At 39.8% G+C, this 26,689-nt stretch overlaps 1 protein-coding gene across 1 annotated transcript; it reads right to left on the reverse strand.

The window, feature by feature from the left end:
- Positions 1 to 422: 422 nt before the first annotated feature.
- LOC128419175 (phospholipase A2 inhibitor and Ly6/PLAUR domain-containing protein-like) lies at positions 423 to 24,897 on the reverse strand. The gene is made up of 6 exons (XM_053399588.1): positions 24,848 to 24,897; positions 23,488 to 23,540; positions 19,887 to 20,009; positions 5,975 to 6,124; positions 4,803 to 4,949; positions 423 to 595 (listed from the first exon to the last, which is right to left on the reverse strand). The coding sequence occupies exons 1-6, from the start codon at positions 24,895 to 24,897 to the stop codon at positions 423 to 425; spliced, it is 696 nt and encodes a 231-aa protein (XP_053255563.1).
- Positions 24,898 to 26,689: the final 1,792 nt, after the last annotated feature.

Here is a 26,689-nt window from a genome sequence, read left to right on the forward strand (position 1 = left end):
TTCTCATTACAATAATGATTTTAGCTGTGCAATGTATATTATTTTGTTTTTATCCAATTTTATGTATTTTATTTTTGAGAACTCTTCAGCTAAAGCAATCAATAATAATTGCATTTGTATCCGAAAGAAACAGATCTGAGAACCAGCATTTTATTTTCCATAACCATTTATTTTGCATTATAATGATCATAATGAAAACTTAACTATTTTTTAATGATACACTATATAGTTCTTTGTATTTAGAATTCACAACTCCCACATTCTGACCCCCTTTTCTCTGCTCTTGTTTCCCTTTACCTCCACCAAAAGCAAGCAAGAAAGAAACAGAGATACTGAGTCCTGGATTTCACCACTAGGCCTCCAATTCCCCTTCATTGCCATGGATTTTGGAATACACAAGGAGGAGGTGTACACTGTCCCATTTACCCTTCCTGTTCAGGCTGGTGTGAGATTCGTGAAGCATTATAACAGCTTTCTTTGTAAACTAAAAGAAGTATTCTCTTAGTTGCAATAAAACCTCTTCCATTTTTCTGGATGGCACAAAAATTTGTTGTTGCACAACCTTGGAAAGTGAATCTGCGGTGCTGTATGAAACCTAGGGGGTAAAGGAAAACAAATATTGACTTTAGTCCTTTACCCAGGGAATAGGAGATGGTGCCTGTGATGGTGAATGAGAATTTTAACACATTAATTTTAAAAAGTGTATATTTAAGAAATCTGAATATTATCATTTCATCAGAACATGAATATACAAAATTTTCAACATTAGGAATTCGGGTAAAAAATTATTCAGATGTAAATCAAAATTGGCATCATACCCAAAGGAGTCTCAAGACATGAAGTTTATTAATAAACAGGTTCTATTTATAAAATATAATGAAATTAGAGGTTCTGAATACTGTCCTAATTAACTATGTTAACAAAATCAAATTCTTGTGGTCAGTTGATTTGCATTAAAATGCAAGGCATTCTATCCCTGCCATCTCCTGGGCCTGTTAAAAGGCAAATGCTATGGCTACACAACAATATTTGAAAACAACACTCCCTCCCTTGTTTGTGAGCCTTGAGTGTGTGATCCTGGCATGAGTCAACAGTGTGATGTATCCACATAAGGAGCTGGGATGGGAATTTCCACAAGGCCATTCATTTAAATATCAGCAAAGGAAACATCAAATCAGGTCAATTGAAGAAAAGAGAAGATTTTTGGAAAAGAACGCTAGTGATTTTGGATTTGACACAGGAGCAGGAGTTGGATCAGCCACAGGTGCAGGTTCGGGATCAGGATTAGGACTTGGGGCAGGGATCGGACCTCCAGATTTGGACTGAGATAACATGAATTTTAACAAGAATTTTATCTTGGAATGTTAATGGACTTAATTCACGGCCTAAAAGAAATAAAATTCAACATGTGCTGATAAAACAGAATTTAAATGTGATATGTTTAAAGAAACTCATGTAATAAGAACCTACAGGCAAATTCTGCAAAATAAAATATTAGGCCAGGAATTTATCTCCTCAGATAAGGTTCAGGAGGTTGCTGGATATGCTCCAGTGCTAGTCTGTTGTAAGTCTCATTGATTTCAAAGACATAGTAAAATGCTGCCGCACTTGCTATTAAGTATAATCCCACACCAATCCATCCCATCCTCTGACGGAAGTTCATCAATCTCCATGCTCTGAACCTTCCTCCGCCGGGAAACACGGGAACGAACAGCCAGGAGGAGGGACCGCAGGTGGCCCGACCCTCCTCACACCGCCGCCTCTCCTGCCCAGCCGCTCTCACAGCCCACCCCTTCCGCTGCCCTCCCAGGGCCTGCCTCCTCCGAGCTCTGCTTCTGGTGCCACGCAACATGGCTGCAGTCAGGAGAGGAGGGTCGACCTCAGATAAGGTTTAAAAAAGAGGTGTTGTAATTTATGTTAAAGAGAAATTCAGTCTCAAAATGATTTTTAAGGATGAAGATGGAAGATATGTTGCAGTGGAATTGACAGTACAAGGCGAAAAACTCTTGATGCTTGGAATCTATGCACCAAATGAGGGCAAGTTGGAATTTTTTTAAAAATTACAAGCTATTCTTATGGACTACCTGGATTAGAAAATTGTCTTGATGGGGGATTTGAATGGGGTAGTCTCAACAATGATGGATAGAACTCAAAGGCAAAAACTTACCAATGATGGGAGGCTACCAAAGACGGTTTTTTGAGATGGTGGACAATTTTAACCTGGTGGATATTTGGAGATTGAGGAATCCAATGGAGAAAGATTTTACATTTTTTAAAGAAGCAAATCTATCATCTAGCCACCTGGATTATATATGGCTAACTAAAGACTTGACCCCAAGAGTGACTAAATCTGAGATCAGCCCAAGGACTTGTTCCGATCATAATGCTGTGTTAACAGAGTTAAAATTGTCTCTACAGGGTTCTTTTAGATGGTGGATGAATGATGCTTTACTCAGAAATGATTTGATTGTTAATAAAGCTCAGAAGACCCTAAAGGACTATAATAATAATAATAATAATAATAATAATAATAATAATAATAATAATTTATTATTTATACCCCGCCCATCTGGCTGGGTTTCCCCAGCCACTCTGGGCGGCTTCCAAAAGAATATTAAAATACTGTGATACATCAAACATTAAAAGCTTCCCTAAACAGGGCTGCCTTCAGATTCCACAGGGCGGGCGCCACTACCGAGAAGGCCCTCTGCCTGGTTCCCTGTAACTTGGCTTCTCACAGTGAGGGAACCGCCAGAAGGCCCTTAGCGCTGGTCCTCAGTGTCCAGGCAGAATGATGGAGGTGGAGATGCTTCAATTCCAGGATTCAGGTTCAATTCAAAATTGTTGTCTCCACCCCCATCGTTCTACCCGGACACTGAGGTCCAGCTCCGAGGGCCTTCTGGCGGTTCCCTTGCTGCGAGAAGTGAGGTTACGGGGAACCAGGCAGAGGGCCTTATCGGTAGTGGCACCCGCCCTGTGGAATGTACTCCCACCAGATGTCAAAGAGGAAAAACAACTACCAAACTTTTAGAAGACATCTGAAGGGAGCCCTGTTTAGGGAAGCTTTTGATGTTTAATAGGTTATAGTATTTTAGTGTTTTTTTGGAAGCCAGATGGGCGGGGTATAAATAAAATATTATTATTATTGGATAAGAAAATTGGTTTCCAAAAAGAGAAATCCAAATTGGAAATGGAATTATTAAACACAAAAATGAAAAACTTATCCAAGATGTATAATTTATTGCTGGAATAGCATACGAAAGATGAACAAGTGAAATCTGTAATGATTGAATGGGCTAGGGATGTGGGGCACTACATTATGATGGAGGACTGGGATAAATTGTGGAAAAAAGGAATCAAATTTACACCATGTGGTGTATTAAGAGAAAATTTGATGACAATGATGTACAGATGTTACTTTACACCAGTGAAGTTAGCAAAAATGTATCATACTCATGGTAATAAATGCTGGAAATTTAAGGAAAAAGAAGGAACCTTTTACCACATGTGGTGGATGTGCCCCAAGGTAAAAGACCTTTTGTTTTTTACAAAAGGATTTATAATGAACTGTAAAAAGTGTTGAAAAACACATTTATTAAGAAACCAGAAGCCTTTTTACTTGGTATAGTGGGGGGTGAAATCCCCAAAAAGGATGTTACTTTTTTTCTGTATGCTACAACAGCTGTGAGAATATTACTAGCAAGGAATTGCAAGAAACAAAATTTACCAACTATCGAAGAATGACAAATGAAGATGACTGCCGAACTGACTGGGAAACTCCAAGACCAGAGAGAAGAGATGGTGGAAGAAGACTGGAAGAAGTTTAAAGAATATTTGAAAAAAAATGTTAATATTTAAATATTAGAATAGCTTTGGAAGTGGAGATAGGCTGTAGGGTTAGAAGTAGAAGATAGTGTATTTTAAAATAGTATTACTTGTAAGGGATAAAATGTGAAGATTTTTATGGTAAAAGTAAGTGTGATAAAAAATAGTTTAAAAATATGATATATGTAAACAGCTAAAGATGAGCTAAAATGAAAATAAGATGGGGGGACTTGGGGAAGCTCACCTAACAATGTTTAGAAAAAATAAGGATAAGACAAGAATTCATTTGTATTGTTTGTTTTCTGTTTATGTTGTTCATTTGTGAGCATTTGTGAAATTATTATTTTTTTGAAAAAACAAAAAAAACAAAAACGCTGTTTATAGGGAGGTGTGCGTGTAAGGCTGGATTTTTACGAATAAAGTTAAATTAGGACAGCTAAATCTTTGGAGCAGCTTTTAGGAGGATAAAGAACACCTACAGGCAGAAGAGAGTGGAAATTCTGTTACACAACTATAAATCATTGCACTAATGGTCTGAGATAGCCAGATACTGCTCATGGTCACAGAATTTAAGGAAGTTTAATTACATTTCTTTTACATAATAAATATGCTTTTTGAGAAAGAGGCACACATTTTGTCCTGGACTGCATCCCAGTGGTGGAAAGATCCAGATGCAACTGGGGTGGAGCAATGAATGCACTTTCCCCATTGGTTCAGAAGAGTATTTAATATAAACATCCCAATCTGAATCCTGCTTCTAGACAAGTGGCATTATGAAAGTTAAAGGGCAAAGTCCAGGCAGGCAAAACACTAAGGAAAAGTGCAGAGTGGAGCTAGTAAGAGATATGATCCCTCTCACTTTCCAGCAACGTGCAATGGAAAAAGAGAGGAAGGAAGGGAGAGAAGGAGATCAGGACAGAGTCTGCGTGACCCAGCCAATGGCTAGGCCTTTCCCCCTGACTGAACAGCAATGTTACCTTGAAAAAGAGCTCCTTTAAAATCAACACATTGGGTCTCATTCTCAAGGCAGTTGATGGTCTTCTCACTTTTACACTTTTTCTCTCCTTTGGAGAAGCAGGATGGGCACTGCAGACCATTTTCAGCCAGCATGTTGCGATCAGGAACTTCCAAGATCAAAAGTAAAGTATGTTAACGTCTTTGTCTGTTTTTGTATCTCTGTGTTATATAAATGGAATCCACCCTAGGAAATTACAGTTTTACTGGGGCAGCTGCAAGTGTTCTTGGATGAAAACATGCTCTAGAAGCAATCTGGGTTCAGGGCTGAGCATGGGACAAAGTCACCATTGGTCTCTGAGATGAATGACCTTTACCCAAAGTGGGGTGGAAGAGTGTGACCTTTATTTTCCTTTTAATCTCTCTGAATGTATCCATGCCATCGATTATGGTGTAGCCTCTCTGAAAATATAGGCTCTTAGTCCCCCATTTTTGTACAGAGATTCTGTCTCTCTTCTGCTCTTCAGCAATGAGCTATCCGAGAGTTTCTGTGAACCGCCCTGAGACACCCAAGTACAGGGTGGTACATAAATTCATGAAATTCATGAAATAGATTTCAGAGAATGCTGTAAGGTAGGGTCTTATCTTTGCACCATTATAACTGGTGACTTAGGTAGTGCTTGCCAATTAAAAGAAAGAGAAGAACTAGCTGAAGGGTGATTCAGGAGGGCACTTGGATAAGATAGGTGGGTTGTAAGGTCCATGTTTGACACATCCAATTGAAAGTGAACTTGAAGGGACCATAAGCTATTTATGAGCTGTTCAGGAGCTTAGGTATCCAATTATATATCTGATCCTTCATGGTGCTGCTTCCAGCGACAGGAAGAAGGAGAGGCGTGGCTGGAAAGGCAACCCATCCCTTCTCAGGCAGAGACAAGGCTGCCTAATAGGTCCTCTTTTTCACAGTTTTCTCCTCATGCCTGCCTCTCCGTCCTGCCTTATTCTCCATACCTTGAGAGCCCCTGATAGTCCTGAGCTGCTCAACCCAACCTGTAGCCACCTGGGGCTGTCTCACCCCATTTGAACGAGGCACAGGTCCTCTGAGTACTGCTGATTGACTAAGGATCCAAGCCTTGGAGAAACCCAGTGCACAGCCCTAACATGTTAATGATTCTACAATGATGCAGAAACTTACGGCTGAGAGTTTCATTGTTACACAGGTCAGTGTTGCAGCATTGCATCTTCATCTCAAAGAATTTACCATCCGCTGCAGTGAAGCTGTAATCGCCTGAGAAACAATATCTGGATGACAAACAAGTATTCTCAATTTGCACTTCACGTTTATCTATGAAAAAGAATTTGAAAGAACTATCAGGATCTGGGGGGGGGGGGGGATGTGGTCTATTGCTCCTAAAGCACATTCATTATAATGGTTCCAATTTTCTGTGTTGCCTGAATGAGGACCTTTTCAAAGTAACAATATGTAAAGTATTATTCAATTTGGCGATCTAAAGTGAGGTGCTGTTTACTTATTTAAATATGTGTGCACTGCTATATCATAATAGGAAAGAGAAATCAAAATGTTTCTCAGTTATAATACATAAAAGATAAAAAAAGAACCATATCAAAAGTTAATAGTTAGATTTCAATAAATCAGTGTATGTTCACAAATAATTTGCAAAATACATTAAATTTGGAATTTATGCAGAACTTCATTTTAGGTGAAATTTGTTGCATGAAGAATCAGGTCTTTTTCTATACATCTGACAATACGTCTGCCATACACTGCACTCTCTCTTATAGTCGATCCTAACAGTTTGCAGGTTCGGGACATGCTTCCCTGAACTCCTGTTGTTGAACACAAGACACTTGGCAAGACACTTGCATTGCACCGACCTTACTACCCCTTTACCGCTCTCCCTCCAAGAATGTAGCAGTGATGTTGGAAGAGATGGTCAAGCAAGCACCATCCCACCCAGGATTGCCCCAAGGCATTTTGGCACTGAGATGAACCACAAAATGGCACCCACACCCTCCTGGGTAGAAGGGATGGGTGAATCAGGAACAAGCAAAGGGATCAAATCAACCTTAACCAATGGTTGAAGTAGGAACCAAAGACCATCCAGGTGGAGGGACCCACTCTGAACCAAGCTGGGTAACTGAAACCCTTTTTAAGAGGTAAACTACAGGAATACTTCCTTCATGTTGGTTCCTTCCTCATCATTTCATCACTGAGAATTATTTCAAAATTACTTGAGGCCCCGCTCAAGGAGCCATAAAAGTGTGAAGCACCTTCATCTCCCATTCTGGTTGCTCAGCTTTTGAATAGATTTTATACATCTGGGAAAGGATTCTCAATTTTAATGTCATTTACGGCAAAAGGGATATTCAGCTTATATTCCAGGTTTCTTGTCCTAGTTTGATAACCAAAACTAAACTGGAGTTCATTGGTTTGGCTCAATAGGGATTTCTGGTTGATGCAAATCAAGTTCTCCAAGCTTGGCGATCAGCACCAAATTCAGCCACTGCTTGTGATCAGGTGATGTTAGATTCCCCATTTTCATATTTCATAGGTGAGTTGTTCCAGAATAGACTTCTATATGCTAGTAGAACCCTTAAAGTTCACCTATATTTAACCTGGGTCAAATCCAACAGCAGAAGACAAAAAGACCGGCAAATCTTACCTATATTTGTACGCAGAACACTGGCAGAACAGGTATACATAACATTATTATTACAAGGTCTATCTGCATTGTCTTTAGATGTCATTCCAGTCCCGTTAAACTTATATTTGCACTCCAGACGTCCCGCTGAGGACAGGAGGAAAAGATTCATGAATTATCATCATCATCATCATCATTGTTTTGTTTTGCTGTTTGCTTAATGAGGTACAGAGGAGGAGGTGTTCGTGAATTAAACTTTTAAATTAAAAAGTGTTCAATTTAATAAGCATTTTAATAGAAGAGAATGAAATGAAATGAGTAAAACACTCATTAATTAAAACTCTTGTAGCCATTGTTCAGAACACTGGTTTACTTATTTCCAAGAAGTGGGGTGTACCTTCCCTTTCCCACAGCCAACTTTTCCTCCCATCCAGACTCTCACTTAAATACATTTTATTCCCACTGTTTTGTCACAAGCTTAGATCTGAGCACAATTAAACTATGACATTTTCTACAAGAGGCACTGAATGCCCCCAATTTCAATGACTTTTAAAGAGGATTAGATAAATTGATGGAGAATAAGACTACTAAGGCTACTAAGCATGACGGCTATGTATTACCTCCAATATCAAAAGTAGCATATTTCAAATAACAGTTGCTGGAACCCACAGTAAGCCAGAGTGTTGCTGTGGTATGGTCCTGATTGTGTGCTTCCCTTAGTCACTGGGTTGGCCAGTGTTATGACAGGATCGTGGACTAGGGATGAACCTATCTATCAATTTCACTTGCTGTCAATTTCTTATTTTTTCTAATTCATTTATTTATCTGCAGCCACTTCCTCTAAGAAGCTCAAGGTAGTGTACATGGTTTTCTCCTCCCCATTTTATTCTCAGAAGATTCCTGTGAGGTAGGTTAAGCTGAGGGATCCCCAGTGAGCTTCGTGGCTGAGTGAAGCCTAGCCTCCTGCATCCTTGTCTGACACTCAAATCACATTCAGCTCCCCACATTTCCACAAGTAGTAGTAGTGAATCTGGATCCTCACTAGTGGGTTGATGTGATCTGTTCCAAGGAGTAGACTTGAAGGTTTCTTTCTTTGTAAAATTTATTTAATTTCTTCCTGCAATGGCCATACTTTGTTTTCTTCCCCTTCCTTTCCTAAGCAACTTTTACTCTCCGTTCCAATGGAATTATTATTCTATCCTATTTTTAAGCCATATTTTCTCCACCTCTCCCACTAAAGAAAAGCTTATTCACCTTCTTAGCACTTTCCCTGCACTTTGAAATCATGCCCAACATTTTCATCTGGCAATCTCTTGCCTTTGCAAATCCCCCCCTCGGTTTCCCTACCCTCACCCACCCACACCCACACCCACTCCACACACCCTCACCCAGAGAGAGAGAGAGAGAGAGAGAGAGAGAGAGAGGGAGAGAGATCCACATTTTGTGTGTATTGCTGAAATGCAGCTTCCATGTTAGAGTGGGATATTTCATTATTTTGCTACATGACATAGTTTATCTCTTGACTTTTTTTTTCCCTTTTAAGTAATATTTATTAAAAGAAGAAAAAAAGAAATTTTCCATAATATCTCAAATCATACAATTTTTGACATCACATATTTTAACTTATTGGACCTCCCTCAACTCCTCTGACAATCATCCATACTTAAATTCCTATCTACACATTCCTTAATTATAGTATCACCATTTTAATACATTTTTCCATCCTCTTCCACATTTTTGCAATATTCCCTATTTTTTTCACAAAGCTTCTTTGAAACACACTAGCGTTGTATTTTCCTCACATACAGTTTTCAAATAATCTCTAAATTTTCCCCAGTCCTCTAAAAACTTATGATCTCTCTGAAGTCTGATTTTCCCAGTTAATTTATCAAGTTCTGCAAAGCTTGTTAATTTTTCTCTCCATTCTTCCATATTTGGAAGTTCCTCCTGCTTCCACCTTTGGGCCAGCAATATTCTCGCAGCTGTTATTGCGTATTGGAAGAGTTTACGATCCCTCCTATTTATATCATTTTTAGTTATTCCCAATAGGAAGGTCTCTGGTTTCTTTACAAAGCTGTATTTCAGCATTTTCTTTAACTCATTATAAATCAATTCCCAGAATGCCTTCACTTTTTTGCACTCCCACCACATATGTATAAATGTACCCTCCTTCTCCCCGCATTTCCAACATTTATTACAAATTTTATACATTTTTGCTAATTTAGCTGGGGTCATATACCATCTATATACCATCTTCATGGTGTTCTCTTTCAGCGTAGTGCATGCTGTAAACTTCAAGTTTTCATTCCATATTTTTTGCCAATCCTCCAAATCTATGTTATACCCTAAATCTCTGGCCCAATGAATCATTACTGCTTTAACTTCCTCATCCATCGTGTGCCATTCCAATAGAATTTTGTACATTTTTGAAATTGTCTTACAATCGTTATTAACAATTTCTGTTTGGAATTTCGAATCTTTTTCTTTATACCCTCTTTCTTTCATATCCTTTTTAAACATATTACTTATCTGATAGTAGTGCAGCCAATCAGATACATGTTCTTTTACTTGCTCATATGGTTTCAGTCTCCATTTCCCATCTTCTTTTACCACCAAATCTCCATAGGTAATCCAGTTATTTCTCATATTAATTTTCTTAACTCCCATAATCTCTAATGGGGATAACCAGTGTGGGACTCCCATTTCTAATATGTTCTTATATCTGTCCCACACTTCCATTAATGATTTCCGGAAGATGTGGCTTTCGAACGATTTGTAGCCCAATTTCTTCCCTTGCCATAGATGCGCGTGCCACCCAAATCTAGCATCAAAACCCTCTAAGTCCAATAGTTTGGTATTTTTAAGTTTATCTCTTGACTTGACTCTCCCCTGCTTTCTCTTGGTAACCCAGCAGTCCTTTCTCTTTATGGTGTTGATCTACACTCCTAATTCCCCTTTCCTCTCAAGAAGCAAGTTCTCTTCAGTGTCCTCTAAAGATCATCAGATGTTCCCCATCTTACCTGCAGAAAGTGGGGCCAAGAGGAGGCATGCGCTCAGGAGTGCCTTCAGCATTCTAGAAAAATTAGGAGACTCAGAGCAGGGATGGATCAACAAGGGAATTGATGCAGGTAGAGGCTTCCCTGGAGGAATTTAAAGGCAATGGGCTCATATTGCAGGGAACACTTGGGAACAAATAGTTCAGGAAGTTCTGGGAATGGGAGGTTTTTTCCCCACTACAAAGATAAAGAGGGAGATACTGAAATGCAAAGCTCATTAGTTATGATCTCATTAGTTGCTGATAGACCCTTCTGGTTACTTTTTTGATATCATTTACAATTTAAATGGTGGAGGTACTCAAGAAAGCAACTGAGAGTCAAATAGGCAAAGAGTGACTGGGGTGACCCAGTTAGATGAGTGTCACACCCCAAAGGAAATTAAACTAGACTTACGCATTTAGGGGTCATTTACCTTTACCTTTACCTGATACACAAAGCTCACCTAACAAGAAGTGAGTCCTTTTCTCCCCATCCTTTCTCAGGAAGCCACATTTGGTGGCTGGCAGTCGTGGGAGGGGGGGAACGCTGCTTCCGTACAAGAGTTAGAAAAAATCCTCACCTGCCCACATTTTCTGAATTTGTCCAAATTTGGTTTGCAGTTCCTCCAGAAGATTAACTTACCTGTCCTCCTTGCAGGGCAGGCTTCCCAAAAAGCATTGGAGTCTAACAGATGATTTGCATACTGTGCACATGTGGTCTTTCCTACCTGTGTGGTTCAGAGTTTTTCATCTGATACAGTATGTTTTTGTCTCCTCTCTTTATGCCCAGTCTCCTAAAGCAAGGGGTGTAGAAGTACATCCACCTCTGGACTCTATAAAATCCACTTGTACCATACACAATTATTTCTCTGTCCTACAATCTGCTCCTCTGGGACATTGTTGTTTTATGCAGTCAGGCAACTACAGCTCTTCATTTTTTTAAAAAATGTTTTAGTAATCTGGATTCTAAAATTATTATTATTTTAACAGCATGCCACTCAGTTTTATAAACCTGTATCTATATAGCAATTATAAAGCAGAAACTCCTTAAAGAATCCTAAAAGGTTGTGGATAGTGAGAATACAGGCCATTGTCTCTTAGCAAAAGAGGCAGCTGTCATATGTATTGGTGCAGGGCAGCAGGGAAGGTGTCGATTCCCCCTGGTAGGGATACTGCAGGACAATGGACAGCTCCAAGCGAGCAACGTGTTGTAAGGAGGCTGAAAAGTCCATTGAGGCCATATAACTATGTCCATCATTAAAGCAGAACAAATACTGTAATTTGTTTCTTTGGTTGTTCTGCTGCAAACACTAAGTGCTTGTGATAATATTTTTAAATATCTTCCCGCAATGGCTGTGACCGCCAACCATATTCTTCAGTGCCTGATTGTAGCCCTCATTTGCTACAGCCATGTGCACAAGCTGCTAATACTATCACATCCAAGGTCTATGAGAAGTTGCTGGGTCCTTGATGAATAAAAGTATATTCTGAGCCTGTTCCTCGGTCTTTGCTCTTACTTGATGTGGGAGTCTTACTGAGTTGGAAGGAGCAAAATACTGATCAAAGTGCAATAAAAGCCTCAAGGTACAGCTCAGGTGACTGCTCAGCTGGCATAGCTCAGGACTGTTGAAAGGTGGCAGGGACACACTGCTATGCACTGAATGACTCCAAGATAATTACTGAGAACTAATTAAATCATATTATGGAACTTTGCCCCTCCTTGTTCTAATTGTCAGATCATTGGGGGGGGGGTGGAATACTTTGACTCAGCTCATCTGTTTGCTGAGGACTGTCCTTAGCCTCATTGTCTTGAATAGAACCCAGCTAGTTGTTTATACCTGCTTCAAATCCCATTCTTCATTTCCAAAAGATAAGAAGAGCCCTGAAGTACAGAAGAATCCTTCTTGGAGTGGCTGTTCAGATGTCCATGGGTACAGGACTATCATAACAGGAGGGTGGTAGGCCACTCCCACTGTGCGGGTGGCAGTAGCGGCCCCGTGAACCTGGGCCCTTATGCCTCTTTCGCTGTCTGGAAGGCTAACAGCAGCTCTGGCTGTGCTTGTTTTGCTCTTCAAGATATGGCAACTCTAATAGGCTGCAGTGATGGTCACCAACTCAGATGACTTAAAAAGAGGATTAGATAAATTCAGAGAGGGCATGTTTTCCCACAATGCCTATGTTCTACTTCCACTGTCAAAAGAAGTTTTGCCTTTGAATAATTGGTGCTGGGGATTTTTGATGAACAGAATATTGTCACAGTCTTGTCCAGCTTGTAGGCTTTCAACAGGGATCGGTTGGGATGCTGGACTAGATGGGTGATTGTCCTGATCCAGCATGTTAACCTTGTGTTTAAATGGGTGAGGGACAGCTTTTTGCCTATTTCCTTCTTCTCTTTCCACTGCTCTTGGACACAGAGCAATATCCTCATTTCCCGCTATACCAGCCTCACACTGATGGGTAATTATGGTTCAGCATAAATCTCCTCCTTGTGAATTCAAGAATTCACAGCAATGGGGCAGTTGGGGAGTTGGAAGCCTAGTGGTGAGAGTCAGCCCTCAGGATCCGTGTCTCTTCCTTTTTTGCTGTTGATGGAGGGAGATGGGATGCAGGACACAGAGAAAAGTGTGCTGTATTATAGTGTGTCATTATACTTATTATGATAAATATAAAGGATTGTGTGAAATAAAAAGTTGGTTCTAAAATGTGCATCTTTCAAATCATTAGTTTGGAATGGGGAAGTATGGTATATGCTGTTATAAAGCACCAGAGTTTTGTTTTTAATGTAAAACAGAAGGCAAACAGAGGTTTGACAGTTTTTGAATGTATGTCATCTATCCCCAATACAAGAGGACACATCTCTCAACTAAGTGAAATGAGAAAAAAGTTAGAACAGGTGGTGGAAGAGAGTGGCTGGGCCTAACAATCTTTGTATGTTCAGGTACCTTAACCTTTTTAAAACACAGCATACAAAAAGTCATATTTAAAAGGCAATGGACTCTTACGCCAATCCTATGGCCTCCAACTCTGACCATTCTGAGTTGTAAATGTTCTAATATTCTCCTTACAGTTGAAGAGTACATTCACCCTGGAGGCAAAATTATTTTCAAGCTGATTTGAATGTATACCCTTCAACAGTCCCAATTTGGCCAGAATGGACACTTAATTCATTAAGCTGTCATGGGCTGTGCCTTGATTCCAGGGCCATCAATCACCTCAGGACACTCAGCCATTAGCGTGTTACTGCCCCCCATAACCTGTTAAAGTTTGTGGGTCATAAATCCTTTGACCCACGGAGTCTGTGTACATGGTTCTCCCCTCCCAATTTTATCCCCAGAAGATTCCTGTGAGGTAGGTTATTTATTTTTTTATTAATTTTTTTTATTAAGTTTTCCACAATTATGCCACATAACAGAACAAATAGCACAAAAAGAAAGAAAGAAAGAAAGAAAGAAAGAACTAATAGAAAATGCATCAAAAAAAGAAAATAATACAATAGACATCTTATCCACCACCATAAAAGAAATAAACAATAAGAGCAAACTTAATCCTTTAAAGATCCATACTTATTTACATATTGGTTGACTTCCTCCATTCCCTCCCTTCTGAATTTCCATGTATCTATATGTAACAGCTTCCCAATATCATTCTTAAACCAAAATATTTCCAATTTTTAATCTAACTTATTCATTTTTCTTACTTTCTGAATCCCATTTATTTAAGAAATCCTAATTTAATCCTAGGCCTATTTGGTACTTTCAAGTGATTTCTAATTTTTTATGTTACAATATTTATTCAAATAGTCTTTAAATTTCTTCCAATTTTCTTGGTATTCCTCTTCTTCTTGGTCGTGGATTCTTCCAGTAAGGTCAGCTAGCTCCAAGAAATCCATCATCTTCATCTGCCAATCTTCCACAGTTGGTGATTCTTGTATTTTCCAGTTCTTAGCTAGTAAAATTCGAGCAGCCCTCGTGGCATATAAAAATAATTTAACACCTTTCTTGGGCAATTCCAGACCTGTTATCCCAAGAAGAAAGGCCTCTGGTTTCTTAATAAATGTATATCTCAACGTTTTTCCCCAATTCATTATAAAATCTTCTCCCAGAAGTCTTTCACCTTGAGGTAGGTCCACCACATATAGAAAAAGATGCCTTCTTTTTCTTTACAGTTCCAGCAGAGATTATCACTGTTATGATAAATCTTTGCTAGTTTTACTAGGGTTAAGTACCACCTATACATGATTTTAATAATATTTTCTTTTAACATCATACATGCAGTAAACTTAACCCCTTTCTTCCATAACCTCTCCCAATCCTCCAACATTATATTATGTCCTACATCTCTTGCCCAGTCAATCATTACTGATTTAACTTGTTCATCCTTTGTACGCCACTCCAACAACAGATTATACATTTGGTTTTCCCCCCTGCCAGATAAATTTAGACAGTGCCTTCTGCCATTCTTTAAAACAATTAACATTATCAATGATTGGTAAAGCTTGGAATAAAAACAGCATCTTTGGCAATACATTCATCTTAACCACCGAAATTCAGCCCATCAATGAAAGTTTTAAATTTGACCATATCTCAAGATCTCTCTTAATTTCATTCCATAATTTTTCATAATTATCTTTATATAAAATCAAATTTTTCACTGATAAATTCACACACAGATACTTAACTTTTTTCACAAAAGCAAGGCCTATCTTTTCTTTTCTTCTTTTTTTATATTAATTTTTTATTGATTTTCAACCAGAATTCAATTATGTACATTTGTTGTCCAAATAGATCTCATATACAACCTTTAGCTCTGCCGAGCTTCAGACTTCCTCCCCCCCTTCAGTAAGTATCTCATAGTTTCATTACATCTCGTATTTTATTCGTTTATCTAATTAACCATATGCTGTTGAAGTTAATCAAACCCTGCCAGTGTCTTTAAAGATTTACAATTATCTCTTATATACACCAAATATTTACTCCAATTTTCAGAAAACTTCTGATCTTTCTGATCTCGTATTCTCCCTGATAACCTAGCCAGTTCCGCATAATTTATCAATTTAACCTGCCAGTCCGAAATAGTTGGTATTACATTTGTCTTCCAATTCTGGGCCAACATAATCCTTGCTGCCGTCATGGCATACAAAAATAAATTCTTATCCTTCTTTTTAACCTCCTTTCCCACTAATCCCAAAAGAAAGGCTTCAGGTTTTTTTTTAAAGGTATACTTAAAGATTTTTTTAAGCTCATTGTAAATTAAATCCCCAAAGCCCTTCACCTTTCCACATTTCCACCACATGTGGTAGAGATCTCCATCTACCTTTCCACATTTCCAACATTTCTTATTTTTCATTCTGTACATCTTTGCCAGTTTTACCGGCGTAAGATGCCACTTAAAAATCATTTTCCAAAATTCTCTTGTAGTGCCATGCATGCCGTAAATTTTAAATTCTCACTCCATAATTCCTGCCACGCTTCCAATTCAATATTGTAACCAAAATCTATGGCCCATTTGATCATGGCTTCCTTTACCTCCTCATCCTTAGCGTACTAATTCAGGAATAGGTCATATGTTTTTGACAGCAATTTGTCTTTCCCATCTATAATATCTATATGGAATTTTGATTTCTTGTCCTCAAATCCCAACCTCTTTTTGTCTTCCTTCAGTATCTCATTAACTTGATGATATTGCAGCCACCCAGTCAGTAAATTCTCCAGTTTTCCATACTTCTTTAATTTTAGACCCTGGTCCATTTTTCTAAGAAACTCTTCATATGTGGCTCCTTCCTTCCATATTGGGTTTTTTTATGATTAATACTTCTGTTGGAGATATCCACCAAGGGGTTTTCCTTTCTAGCAAACTCTTATTTCTCTCCCATACTTCATATAAAGGTCCCCTGATTATATGATTCAAAAAACCCCTGTGGACTCTCACTTTATCATACCACAGGTACGAGTGCCACCCGTACCTGTTGTCATATCCTTCTAAATCCAGGAGATCTGTGTTTTCCAATTTTATCCAGTCCCTTATCCATGTTAAGCATGATGCTTCATAGTATATCTTCATGTCTGGGAGAGCGAAGCCCCCTCTTTCTTTTTTATCAACCAGAATCTTCATTTTTATTCTTGGCCTCTTGCCCTGCCAGACAAATCTTGCTAGTGTCTTCTGCCAATCCTTAAATTGTTTTAATCCTCTTATCACTGGGATTGATTGGAACAAGAATAACATTCTGGGTAGGACATTCATTTTAATTACTGATGAAGAATATCAGTAAGAAAGGCCTATCTTTTCTAAGAGAATTTTTATTTCCTCATTATCTAATTCCGCCCCCCCCAAAAAAAAACACCTTTGGTTTTGCTTTTATTTAGTTTGAATCCTGCTACCTGCCCGAACTCCTGTATCAATTCCAGTGCTTTTTATTGCACTGGTTTCTGGGTCCTGTAAAGTTAACACCAAGTCATCAGCAAAGGCTTTTAATTTATATTGCTTGGATCCTACCGTTAGTTTCTGTTTGCTACTGAGCAGCTGCTTGGAGTCACAGGACTCTGTTTACATTCCAGAGACAGTCCAGGCTATTGGAAGTCTCACGGGAGACAGGATGTGACGTTAGTGGTTTCCTGTTTCCCTTGTTCCTTTGTTCTGTTGCTGTCTGCTCTCATAGAGAGAGGATTTTTTTGCTGTCTGTGTATCTTAGAAATAAAACATAGCATATAGCCATAAATCTCATCACTTCCCTGTGCTGGATTCTCTGCTGAATGGAAAGTGCCTGAAAGCCTCATCAAAGGCTCAGGTCATTAATTATTTGTTGGGAGGGCGATTCCGAAGGACTCGGAGGAAGATGAGCTTTATCAGCTTGGCTGAGCGGAGATCCCGACACCTACTACAATGCCTTATATCTCCTCCTATTTCCTTAACATATTTAGCAGAACCTCCAGAACTGAAATAAATAGCAGAGGGGAAAGTGGGCACCCTTGCCTGGTTCCTTTCTCAATTCTTATTTCTTCTGATACCACATCATTAACTATAATTTTTGCTCTTTGTTCAAAATAGATCGCATTATTTTTTTTTGATAAATTTTATTAGTTTTCATCCAGTTATACATTTTATCCCGAACACAACAAATTATGACTGTTTTGGACTTCCTTCAGCCTCTCTGACAATCATCCATATTTATAACTTTAGTACACATTTCCTTCTTTCGTATTGCCATTGTTCCTCCCTACTCCCATTATTTCTAATAAACAATACTTTTTTTAAAAAATCTAATTTTCCCAGTTAATTTATCCAGTTCCGCATAGTCTATCAATTTTGATCTCCATTCTTCTATCGTCGGTATTTCCTCTTGTTTCCACTTCTGGGCCAATAAGATTCTGGCTGCCGTTACAGCATATTGGAAAAGTTTACAGTCCTTTCTTCTTACGTCCTTTCCTACAATACCTAAAAGAAAAGCTTCGGGTTTTTTTCACAAAGGTATATCTTAACATTTTTTTTCATTTCATTATATATCATTTCCCAGAAGCTTTTCACTTTCTTACATTCCCACCACTGATGAAAGAACGTCCCTTCTTTATCTTTGCATTTCCAACATTTGTTATCAACCTTGTACATCTTTGCTAGTTTTACAGGTGTCATGTACCATCTATAAAGCATTTTCATCACATTCTCTTTCAATAACGTACATGCCGTAAATTTTATATTCTCTTTCCACATTTTTTCCCATTCCTCAAATTGAATATTGTACTCAAAATACCAAGCTTTGGAGAAGCAGGATGGGCACTGCAGACCATTTTCAGCCACCACGTTGCGATCAGGAACTTTCAATATCAAATGTAAAGTGAACATGTTCATGTCTTTGTCGCTTTTTATATCTCTGTGTTATGTAAATGGAATCTAGCCTAGGAACTTACAGTTTTGCTGGGGCAGCTGCAAGTGTTCTTGGATGAAAACATGATCTAGAAACAATCTGGGTTCAGGGCTGAGCATGGGACAAAGTCACCATTGGTCTCTGAGATGAATGACCTTTACCCAAACTGGGGTGGGAGAGTGTGAACTTTATTTTCCTTTTAATCTCTCGGAATGTATTCATGCCATCGATTATGCTGTAGCCTCTCTGAAAATATAGGCTCTTAGTCCCCCATTTTTGTACAGAGATTCTGTCTTTCTTCTGCTCTTAACAATGAGCTATCCTAGAGTTTCTGTGAACCGCCCAAAGACACCCAGGTACAGGGTGGTTCCTAAATTCAATAAATTCAATAAATAAATGTCAGAGCTTGTGGGGCTGGCCGATGTCTGTCCAGCGGGCGGGGCACTCTGCTTCAGGGCGCCCCTCGCGCCGGGCAGCAGGCTGCTATCCGCAGCGTGGGGAGCCCTGCGGGGAACTCCCCAGGGCTCCAACACGCTGCAGATGTCTGTCAGGTGGGCAGGGTGCCCTGAAGGAGAGCGCCCCTTGCGCCGGGCAGACATCCTTGAAAGTGTGAAGAACCTTCATTCCCCATCCTGATTGCTGAGCTTTTGATTATTTTTTATAGCTCTGTGAAATGACTCTTAATTTTAATGTCATTTTTTTGCAAAGAGGATAATCAGTTTATATTCCAGGCTTATTGTCCTAGATCAGGGATGTCCAACCAGTAGATCGCGATCTTCCGGTAGATCCCAGGCTGATCCTGATAGATCACAGGATCCTTATCGTGTACAAAAAGTTAAGGGGGGAAAGCTAAAATATTCTGTGCAATCCTCCCCCCAAACTCTGGGCACTTCCATCCTAAAAAAAATGCTCAACAATTTGGGCAATCCTCCCACCCCACGGACGCTCCTCCTCCCTCCAATGATAATGGGTAGATCACTGCCAGTTTTTTTTTATATTGGGAGTAGATCACAGTCGCTTGGGAGTTGGACCTGCTAAGCTGGAGTTCATTGGTTTGGATTATGCTGAATTGGCAAAAATGACTGGAAGAATCAGCAATTAGGAAGACTGGAATTTTAATAAAGAATGGGAAAGATTTATAATGTTTCCTAAAAACGTCAAAACTTTTAGAAGGGTAAGCAGGGATTTCTCATTAAAGTTTTCCAAGCTTGGAGATCAGCACCCAAATTCAGCCACTGTTTGTGATCAGGGGATGTTAGAGTCCCCATTTCCATATGTCAGCCATTCCTTACTTCAGGACTGGAAAGCTGTGATCCTCCAGATGTTGTTGGACTGCATCTCCCATCATCCCTGACTGGTGGCCCAGCTAGCTGAGGCTGATGGGAGTTCTAATTCATCTACAACTGAAGTACCACAGCCTCCTCACCTCACTTTTTTCATAGGAGAGTTGCTACATCATAGACTTCTGTATGCTAGTAGAACCCTTAAAGTTCAACTATCTTAACCTGGGTCAAATCCAACAGCAAAAGACAAAAAGGTAGGCAAATCTTACTTATATTTGTATGCAGAACACTGGCCTCACAGGAATCTTGAAAAGACTCACAAGTTGTTTTAGCATAGCCATTATAGGTCAATCCAGCCTTGTTGAAGTTAAATCTGCACTTCAGAGGTAATGCTGAGATTAGGAGCAAAAGATGGATCATTATTATAATCAACATTATTATTATTTGGTTATGCCACTTGCTTAATGAGACACAGAGGAGGAGGTGATAGTGATTTAAAACTTTTAAATTAAAATGGGTTCAATTTAAGAAGCATTTTAATAGAATAAATTGAAATGAAACGAGTAAAACACTCATTAATTAAAACTCTTGAAGCCATTGGCCAGAACACTAGTTGAATTATTTCCAAGAAGTGGGGAGGTGAACCCTCCCTTTCCCATGACCCACTTTTCCTCCTATTCAGACTTTACTTAAATACAATTTCTTCCCACTGTTTGGTCACAAGCATAGATCTGGGCACAATTAAACCATGGAATTTTCTACAAGAGGTAGTGAAGGCCACCAATCTGAATGGCTTTAAAGGAAGGTTCAACACATTGATGGAGAATATGACCCTCAGGGGCTACTAAGCATGATGACTATGTACTATATCCAATATCAAAAGTAGCATATTTCCTCTATCAGTTGCTGGAATCCACAGTAAGCCAGAGTGTTGCTGCTGTGCTGAGGTCCTGGTTTAGTGTTTCCCATAGTCATTGTGTTGGCCAGTATGAGGACAGGATCCAAGACTATGGATGAACCAATCTATCAATTTCATTTGCTCTTAATTTCCAATTATTATTTTTTTAAAGATATTTATTGAAATTTTCAACTTTAATACATTAAAAAAGAATCAAAAAAGAAAAAACAAAAAGGTTTAAAAACACATAACGTTCACAATCCTTATTTTTCTATAACATATTTCCCTGACTTCCCCACACCTCCCCTTCTTATATTCCAATTCAAAATGTTAATTCAGCAAGTTCTTATCCCTAATTTTAACCTTTTTCTATTTAGTTCATTTTAAAAAACCAATTTTGCCTTATCCAAACTTAAACATCAATACTTATACATCAATACTCATTCTTCAATCATTTTTCTAATGTCGACCCAAATTCCCTTTCACGAATTCCCCAATTTTCATACAAATAACAAAGTAAAGTAAAAACAAAACAGATTGTAATTATGCACCCTTTGGATTCCCAAACTCCACCCCCCTTTCCCGGTTTCAATCCCCAACAAATGTCCATCAGTCTTAGTCTACTATCAGCCTGGAGATCTCACGTCCGAGGCTCTTAATTCGCTCTCAATTCCTCTCTGCCGGTTTTTTTGATAGTCCTTAATATTAAACACCAGATCTCGGAGAAGCTCTGGCCCAACGGGATCCATGTTTCTTCCAGCCAGACCTCCATACTTAAAAGTGGAGCCCGAATCATTTTTCTTACTCCTTTCAAGTCCAAATGTCCCCAAAGCTCCAACTTCCACCTTAAGCAAATTTGTAATCCTTGGGTCTTCAGATCTCCACATAAGGAGATCTCTCCATTCTTCAATCTCCAATTCAGACCAGATTTTCAACATCAATTTCTTATTTTCCTTTGTAGCCATCATGTCAGGCCTCTGGCTCTCCTTTGTCATCTGCAAAATTACAGCTCCTCCTTTCTTTTCCTCAGGAACAACATATATCTCCTTCTCCACACTCTCAAAACTCTCAAGTTTCTCTTTTTGTCCAGCTGCATGGGCTTCCTGAGTCAAATCCTTATCAAATTCAGTGATGTTATTTACTGTTAAGTTCAGAGTTGCAACATTTGTAGCCAAAACATCAATTTGGCCTTGTAGCTTTCCCAAGAGAACAAAAACTCTGTCCAATTTAGCTTGAATTTTTCCTCCTTCAGCCATTCTTGTAATGTCCCAAATCCCCCTCTAGAAGGATTTTGGTAACTTAGTATTCTTTCCAGTTCAAATCCAAAAATCAAGTTAGTTTGTAACAGTTCTTCCTTGTTTTCAACAAATTGTAACCAAATTGTAACAAATATAGCCAGCAGAAGCAACAAAAACAAAGTTCTCTTTTCCCGTCTTGACAGCTAATTTGACAGCTGTCAAACTCTTAAATACCTCATCAGCAGGCTCTCTCGCGGAGCACTCCCGGGTCCGAGGGGGGTGGCACTTCAGCTCCCAAAATTAGCTCTTTATCCTCCAGTAAGATTTCTTATATTGCCAAATCGTGAAATTAATGTCTTTTACCAAGTAAAATAGAAAGGGTTCTCTCGACCTTAGTTAGCAGGTCCTTGCTTTAGATTATTTACAAGACGGGGAGGCGGACTTCCTGTTTGCGCCTTCCCCGATCGTGCCTAATTCAAAAGAAAAATTTTTCTTTCCAATTTCCGTACTACTCACGGGTTGTTGCTTTAAAGTCCAATAGCTCACAAGAAGAAGTCAGCGCTCTCCGACCATGGCAATGCGGCTTCACTCCGCAGGAGAAGCAGTCGACTCTCAGCACCGCGCCGCTCACCCAGTCCCCCGTTCTGAAGCCTTTAAAAAGGCTCCTTTACAGGTCAGGGGGCGCAAATGGTGCCCGCCGAGTCACCAGGTTCACAGGCTTCACCACCTGTGATTTTTGAGGGTCCCCGCAACGCCGCAGCGGTCAAGACCCAATCCGGCGGAGCTGATTCCCTCCAGAGCTCAGAGGGAATCCGCCATTAGCCGATGGCGCTAACCCGGAAGTCCTTAATTTCCAATTTTTCTAATTTAATTATTTATCTGCAGCCACTTCCTCCAAGAAGCTCAAGGTTGTACACATGGTTTCCCCCTCCCCATTTCATCCTTACAAGATTCCTGTGAGGTAGGTTAAGCAGAGGGATAATGCCTGGTCCAGTGAGCTTCATGGTTGAGTGGGAATTGGAACCCTGGTCTCCTGGATCCTTGTCTGACAGTCAAATCACAACAGTCAAATCTCTTAAATTCAGCAACCGAGATTTCCATAACCAACAAGTATTAGAAGGGAATATGGAACATCACCAGAGGGTTTATGTGATTTGTTCCATGGCGTAGAATTGAAGGCGTCTTTCTTTGTAAAATGTATTTAATTTCTTCGTGCTATGGCCATACTTTGACTTCTTCCCTTTCCTTTCCAGAGGAACTTTTACCCTCCATTGCAAAGCAATTATTATTCTATCCTGTTTTCTAAGACATATTTTCTCCCCCTCCCCTCTAAAGAAAAGATTGTTCACCTTCTTAGCACTTTCACTGCACTTTGAAATCATGCCCAACATTTTCATCTGGCAATCTCTTGCCTTTGGAATCCTCCCTCCCTCCCCATTTCCACACCTACCAGTCTCTGTGTCTTTGTGTGCGTGTGCATATATTTTACACCCACCCATATATATGTATATCTATGAATATCTATATCTATAATTAATCTTCATATATTTATGTATGCATATCTATGACATCACAATAAATAAACTCATGACTTGACTCTCCTCTATTTCCTCTTGGTAACCCAGCAGTCCTTGCTCTCTATGATGTTGATCTACACTCCTAACTCCCCTTCCCTCCCAAGAAGCAAGTTCTCTTCAGTGTCCTCTAAAGATTATTGAATGTTCCCCATCTTACCTGGAGAAAGCAGGGCCAAGAGGAGACATGCGCTCAGGAGTGCTTTCAGCATTCTAGAAAGATTAGGAGACTCAGAGCAGAGATGGATCAACAAGGGAATTGATGCAGATAGAGGCTTCCCTGGAGGGATTTAAAGGCAATGGGCTTATATCGGAGGGAACACTTGGGAACAAATAGTTCTGGGAGGTCTGGGAATGGGAGTTGTTCGTTCACCAGAAAGATAAAGAGGGACATACTGAAATTCAAAGCTCGCTGTTGGAATTGTCTGTATTATTTCTCTAAGGTCTCATTAGTTGTTGATAGACACTTCTCAGATTTCTTCCTCTTAATAATAATAACAATAATATTTTTTAAATTTTTTTACCCCACCCATCTGACTAGGTCACCCTGGCTACTCTGGGTAGGTTCAAGCATTTACAGAAACATAATCAAATATCAAACATTAAAAACCTCCCTATGCAGGGCTGCCTTCAGATGTCTTCTCTGAACCAGTGGCAGGCACCAGGCCTTGTGCAAAGGCCGCTTGAGGAAGAGACATTGTAGTTTCAGCTCCAAATTACTCCCAAAAGCTGTTAGTGCATCCACACAGAAAAAGAATGGGGGCATTGAATCAATCCCTTCAGGTGCAGGCAAGTAAGACTGAGTGAAGGATATTCTGTTTGTCAGTGGCTTTTTATTGTTGCTCCAGAGGAAAGAAGTAAGAACAAAGCTGATGAGAATGTGAGCTACAGAAAGTAGACAGAAAGTGGTCCCGCTGGCTTCAGCTGCATCTAGGCAGGTGACGAGGCTGGGGAGAAAAAGATTAGGCATTCTGTGGCATTCTTGAGTTAAGGGCACACTTCAGGCATTTGCCAATCCTTAATTCCTTGCAGGGGATGCTGACCTGCCATGAAAATGTTGGATAAACATGGAGCAGTGGGACCTAGGGGTGCGTGTTGGGTTGATACCCAAAGGGATGCAGGTGGTGCTGTGGCCTAAACCACTGAGCATCAATGGTGTGCTGATCACAAAGTCTGTGGTTCAAATCCACACTACGGGCGAGCTTCTGTTGCTCTGTCCCAGATCCTCCAAACCTAGAAGTTTGAAAGCATACAAGTGTGAGTAGATAAATAGGTACCACTGCTGCGGGAAGGTAAACAGCGTTTCTGTGCACTCAGGCACTCGTCACGGTCCTCTATGCACCAGAAGCGATTTAGACATGATGGCCACGTGGCCCATAAAGCTGTCTGCAGGCAAACACCGACTCCCTTGGCCTGAAAGTGGAGATGAGTACCACACCCCAAAGTCAAATTCAACTGGAGAGAACCATCCAGGGGTAATTTACCTTTACCATCACCTTCACCTGATACCCGAATCTCACCTAACAAGAAGTGAGTCCTTTTCTAGCCATCCTTTCTCAGGAAGCCCCATTTTGAGGTTATAGTAGACAACACATTGTCTTGGGGAGGGCTGGTTCCATACAAGAGTTAGACCAAGTCCTCACCTGCCCACATTTTCTGAATTTGCATAAATTTGGTTTCCAGTTCCTCCAGAGGATCAACTTAGCCTTCCTCCCTGCTTGCCCAGAAAATATTGGAGCCTAACTGATGATTTGAATACTGTGCACATGTGGTCAGAGTGTTTCAGTAATAATTAATAAAGTGGCTCTAGCTGAATCTGATAGGGTACATTGAATTTAATACAGTGCTCCTCTGAGACCTTGTTGTTTTATGCAGCCAGGCTACTACAGCTCTTCAATTTATTTATTTTTTAGTAATATTAAATTTTAAGTTTTTTTATTTTAAAAGCATACAATTCAGTTTTATAAGGTTGTATCTACATAGCAATTCTAAAGCAGAAACTCCTTAAAGAATCCTAAAAGGTTTTGGACAGTGAGGCAGCAAATGAGGCAGCTGTTGCATGAATTGGTGCAGGGCAGCAGGGAAGGTGTCAACTCCCCATGCATGTTCCATGTACTGCAGGAACATGGACAGCGCCAAATGAGCAACTTGTTCCAAAAAGGCTGCAAAGTCAGTTGAGGCCATCTGACTATGCCCATCATGAAAACAGAACAACTACTTTAGTGCTTTGGTGGTTCTGCTGTAAGCACTGAGTTTTTGAAGAGCTTGTGATTATATTTCTAAATCTCTTTCCACAATGGCTAAGACGGCCAACCATATTCTTCAGTGCCTGACTGTAGCCCTCATCTGCTACAGACATGTGCACAAACTGCTAATACTATCACATCCTAGGTCGATGGGAAGTTGCTTGGTCCTTGATGGATAAAGGTATATTCTGAGCCCGTTCCTCTGTCTTTCCTATTACTTGATGTTGGGTCTTACTAAATTGGAAGGAGCGATATACTTTTTTTGTTCTTTCAGGCCACTAATCAAAGTGCGGTGAGAGCCTCAAGGTACTGCTCAGGTGACTTCTCAGCTGGCAAAGCTAGACATAACTCAAGACTGTTGAAAGGTGCCAAGGACACACTGGTAGGCACTGAATAGAATCTAATGACTCCAAGATCATCACTGAGAGCTAATTAAATCATTTTATGGAACTTCGTCCCTCCTTATTCTAATTGTGTCAGATTGTTGGGACAGGGAGTGATACTTTGACTCAGCTGATCTGTTTGGTGATGACTGTCCTTAGCCACATTGTCTTGAACTGAACCCAGCTAGTTGTTTATACCTGCTTCAAATCCCATCCTCCATTTTCAAAAGATAAGAAATACTACAGCAGTCTTCTTGGAGCAGCTGATCAGATGTTCAAGGGTAAAGGACTATCATGTGAGGAGGGCAGTAGCTCACTCCCATTGTGGCCTCATGCCTCTTTCCCCAGTTAACAAGTTAGAAGCGGCTCTGCCTGTTCTCTCTTCTTCTTCTCTTTCCATTGCTTTGAATGCAGAGCAATACCCTCATTTCCTGCTCATACCACAACTCAAGACATTTTTTAGCCACACAGTACAAAAGTCACAGAGGACATTCATCACTAAGCTGTCTATCTTGGGGTGTTCTTCTCTTCTCTTCTCTTCTCTTCATTGTTTATATTAGGCCTACTGAGCAATGCAACTCCTTCCTTGATAGCCAAAGGTGCTTCTCAAGTTTCCACCCCATCCCTCACCAATAAATATATTTGGCTGGAAGGATTGTCCTGGAGAAGATTTATTTTGCTTGAATTTAATAAAGTTAAAGAAGACAGAAAAGTATTCTATTTAATTACTCCA

This window comes from Podarcis raffonei, chromosome 8, assembly GCF_027172205.1.
Source record: "Podarcis raffonei isolate rPodRaf1 chromosome 8, rPodRaf1.pri, whole genome shotgun sequence".
Lineage (NCBI taxonomy): Eukaryota > Metazoa > Chordata > Lepidosauria > Squamata > Lacertidae > Podarcis > Podarcis raffonei.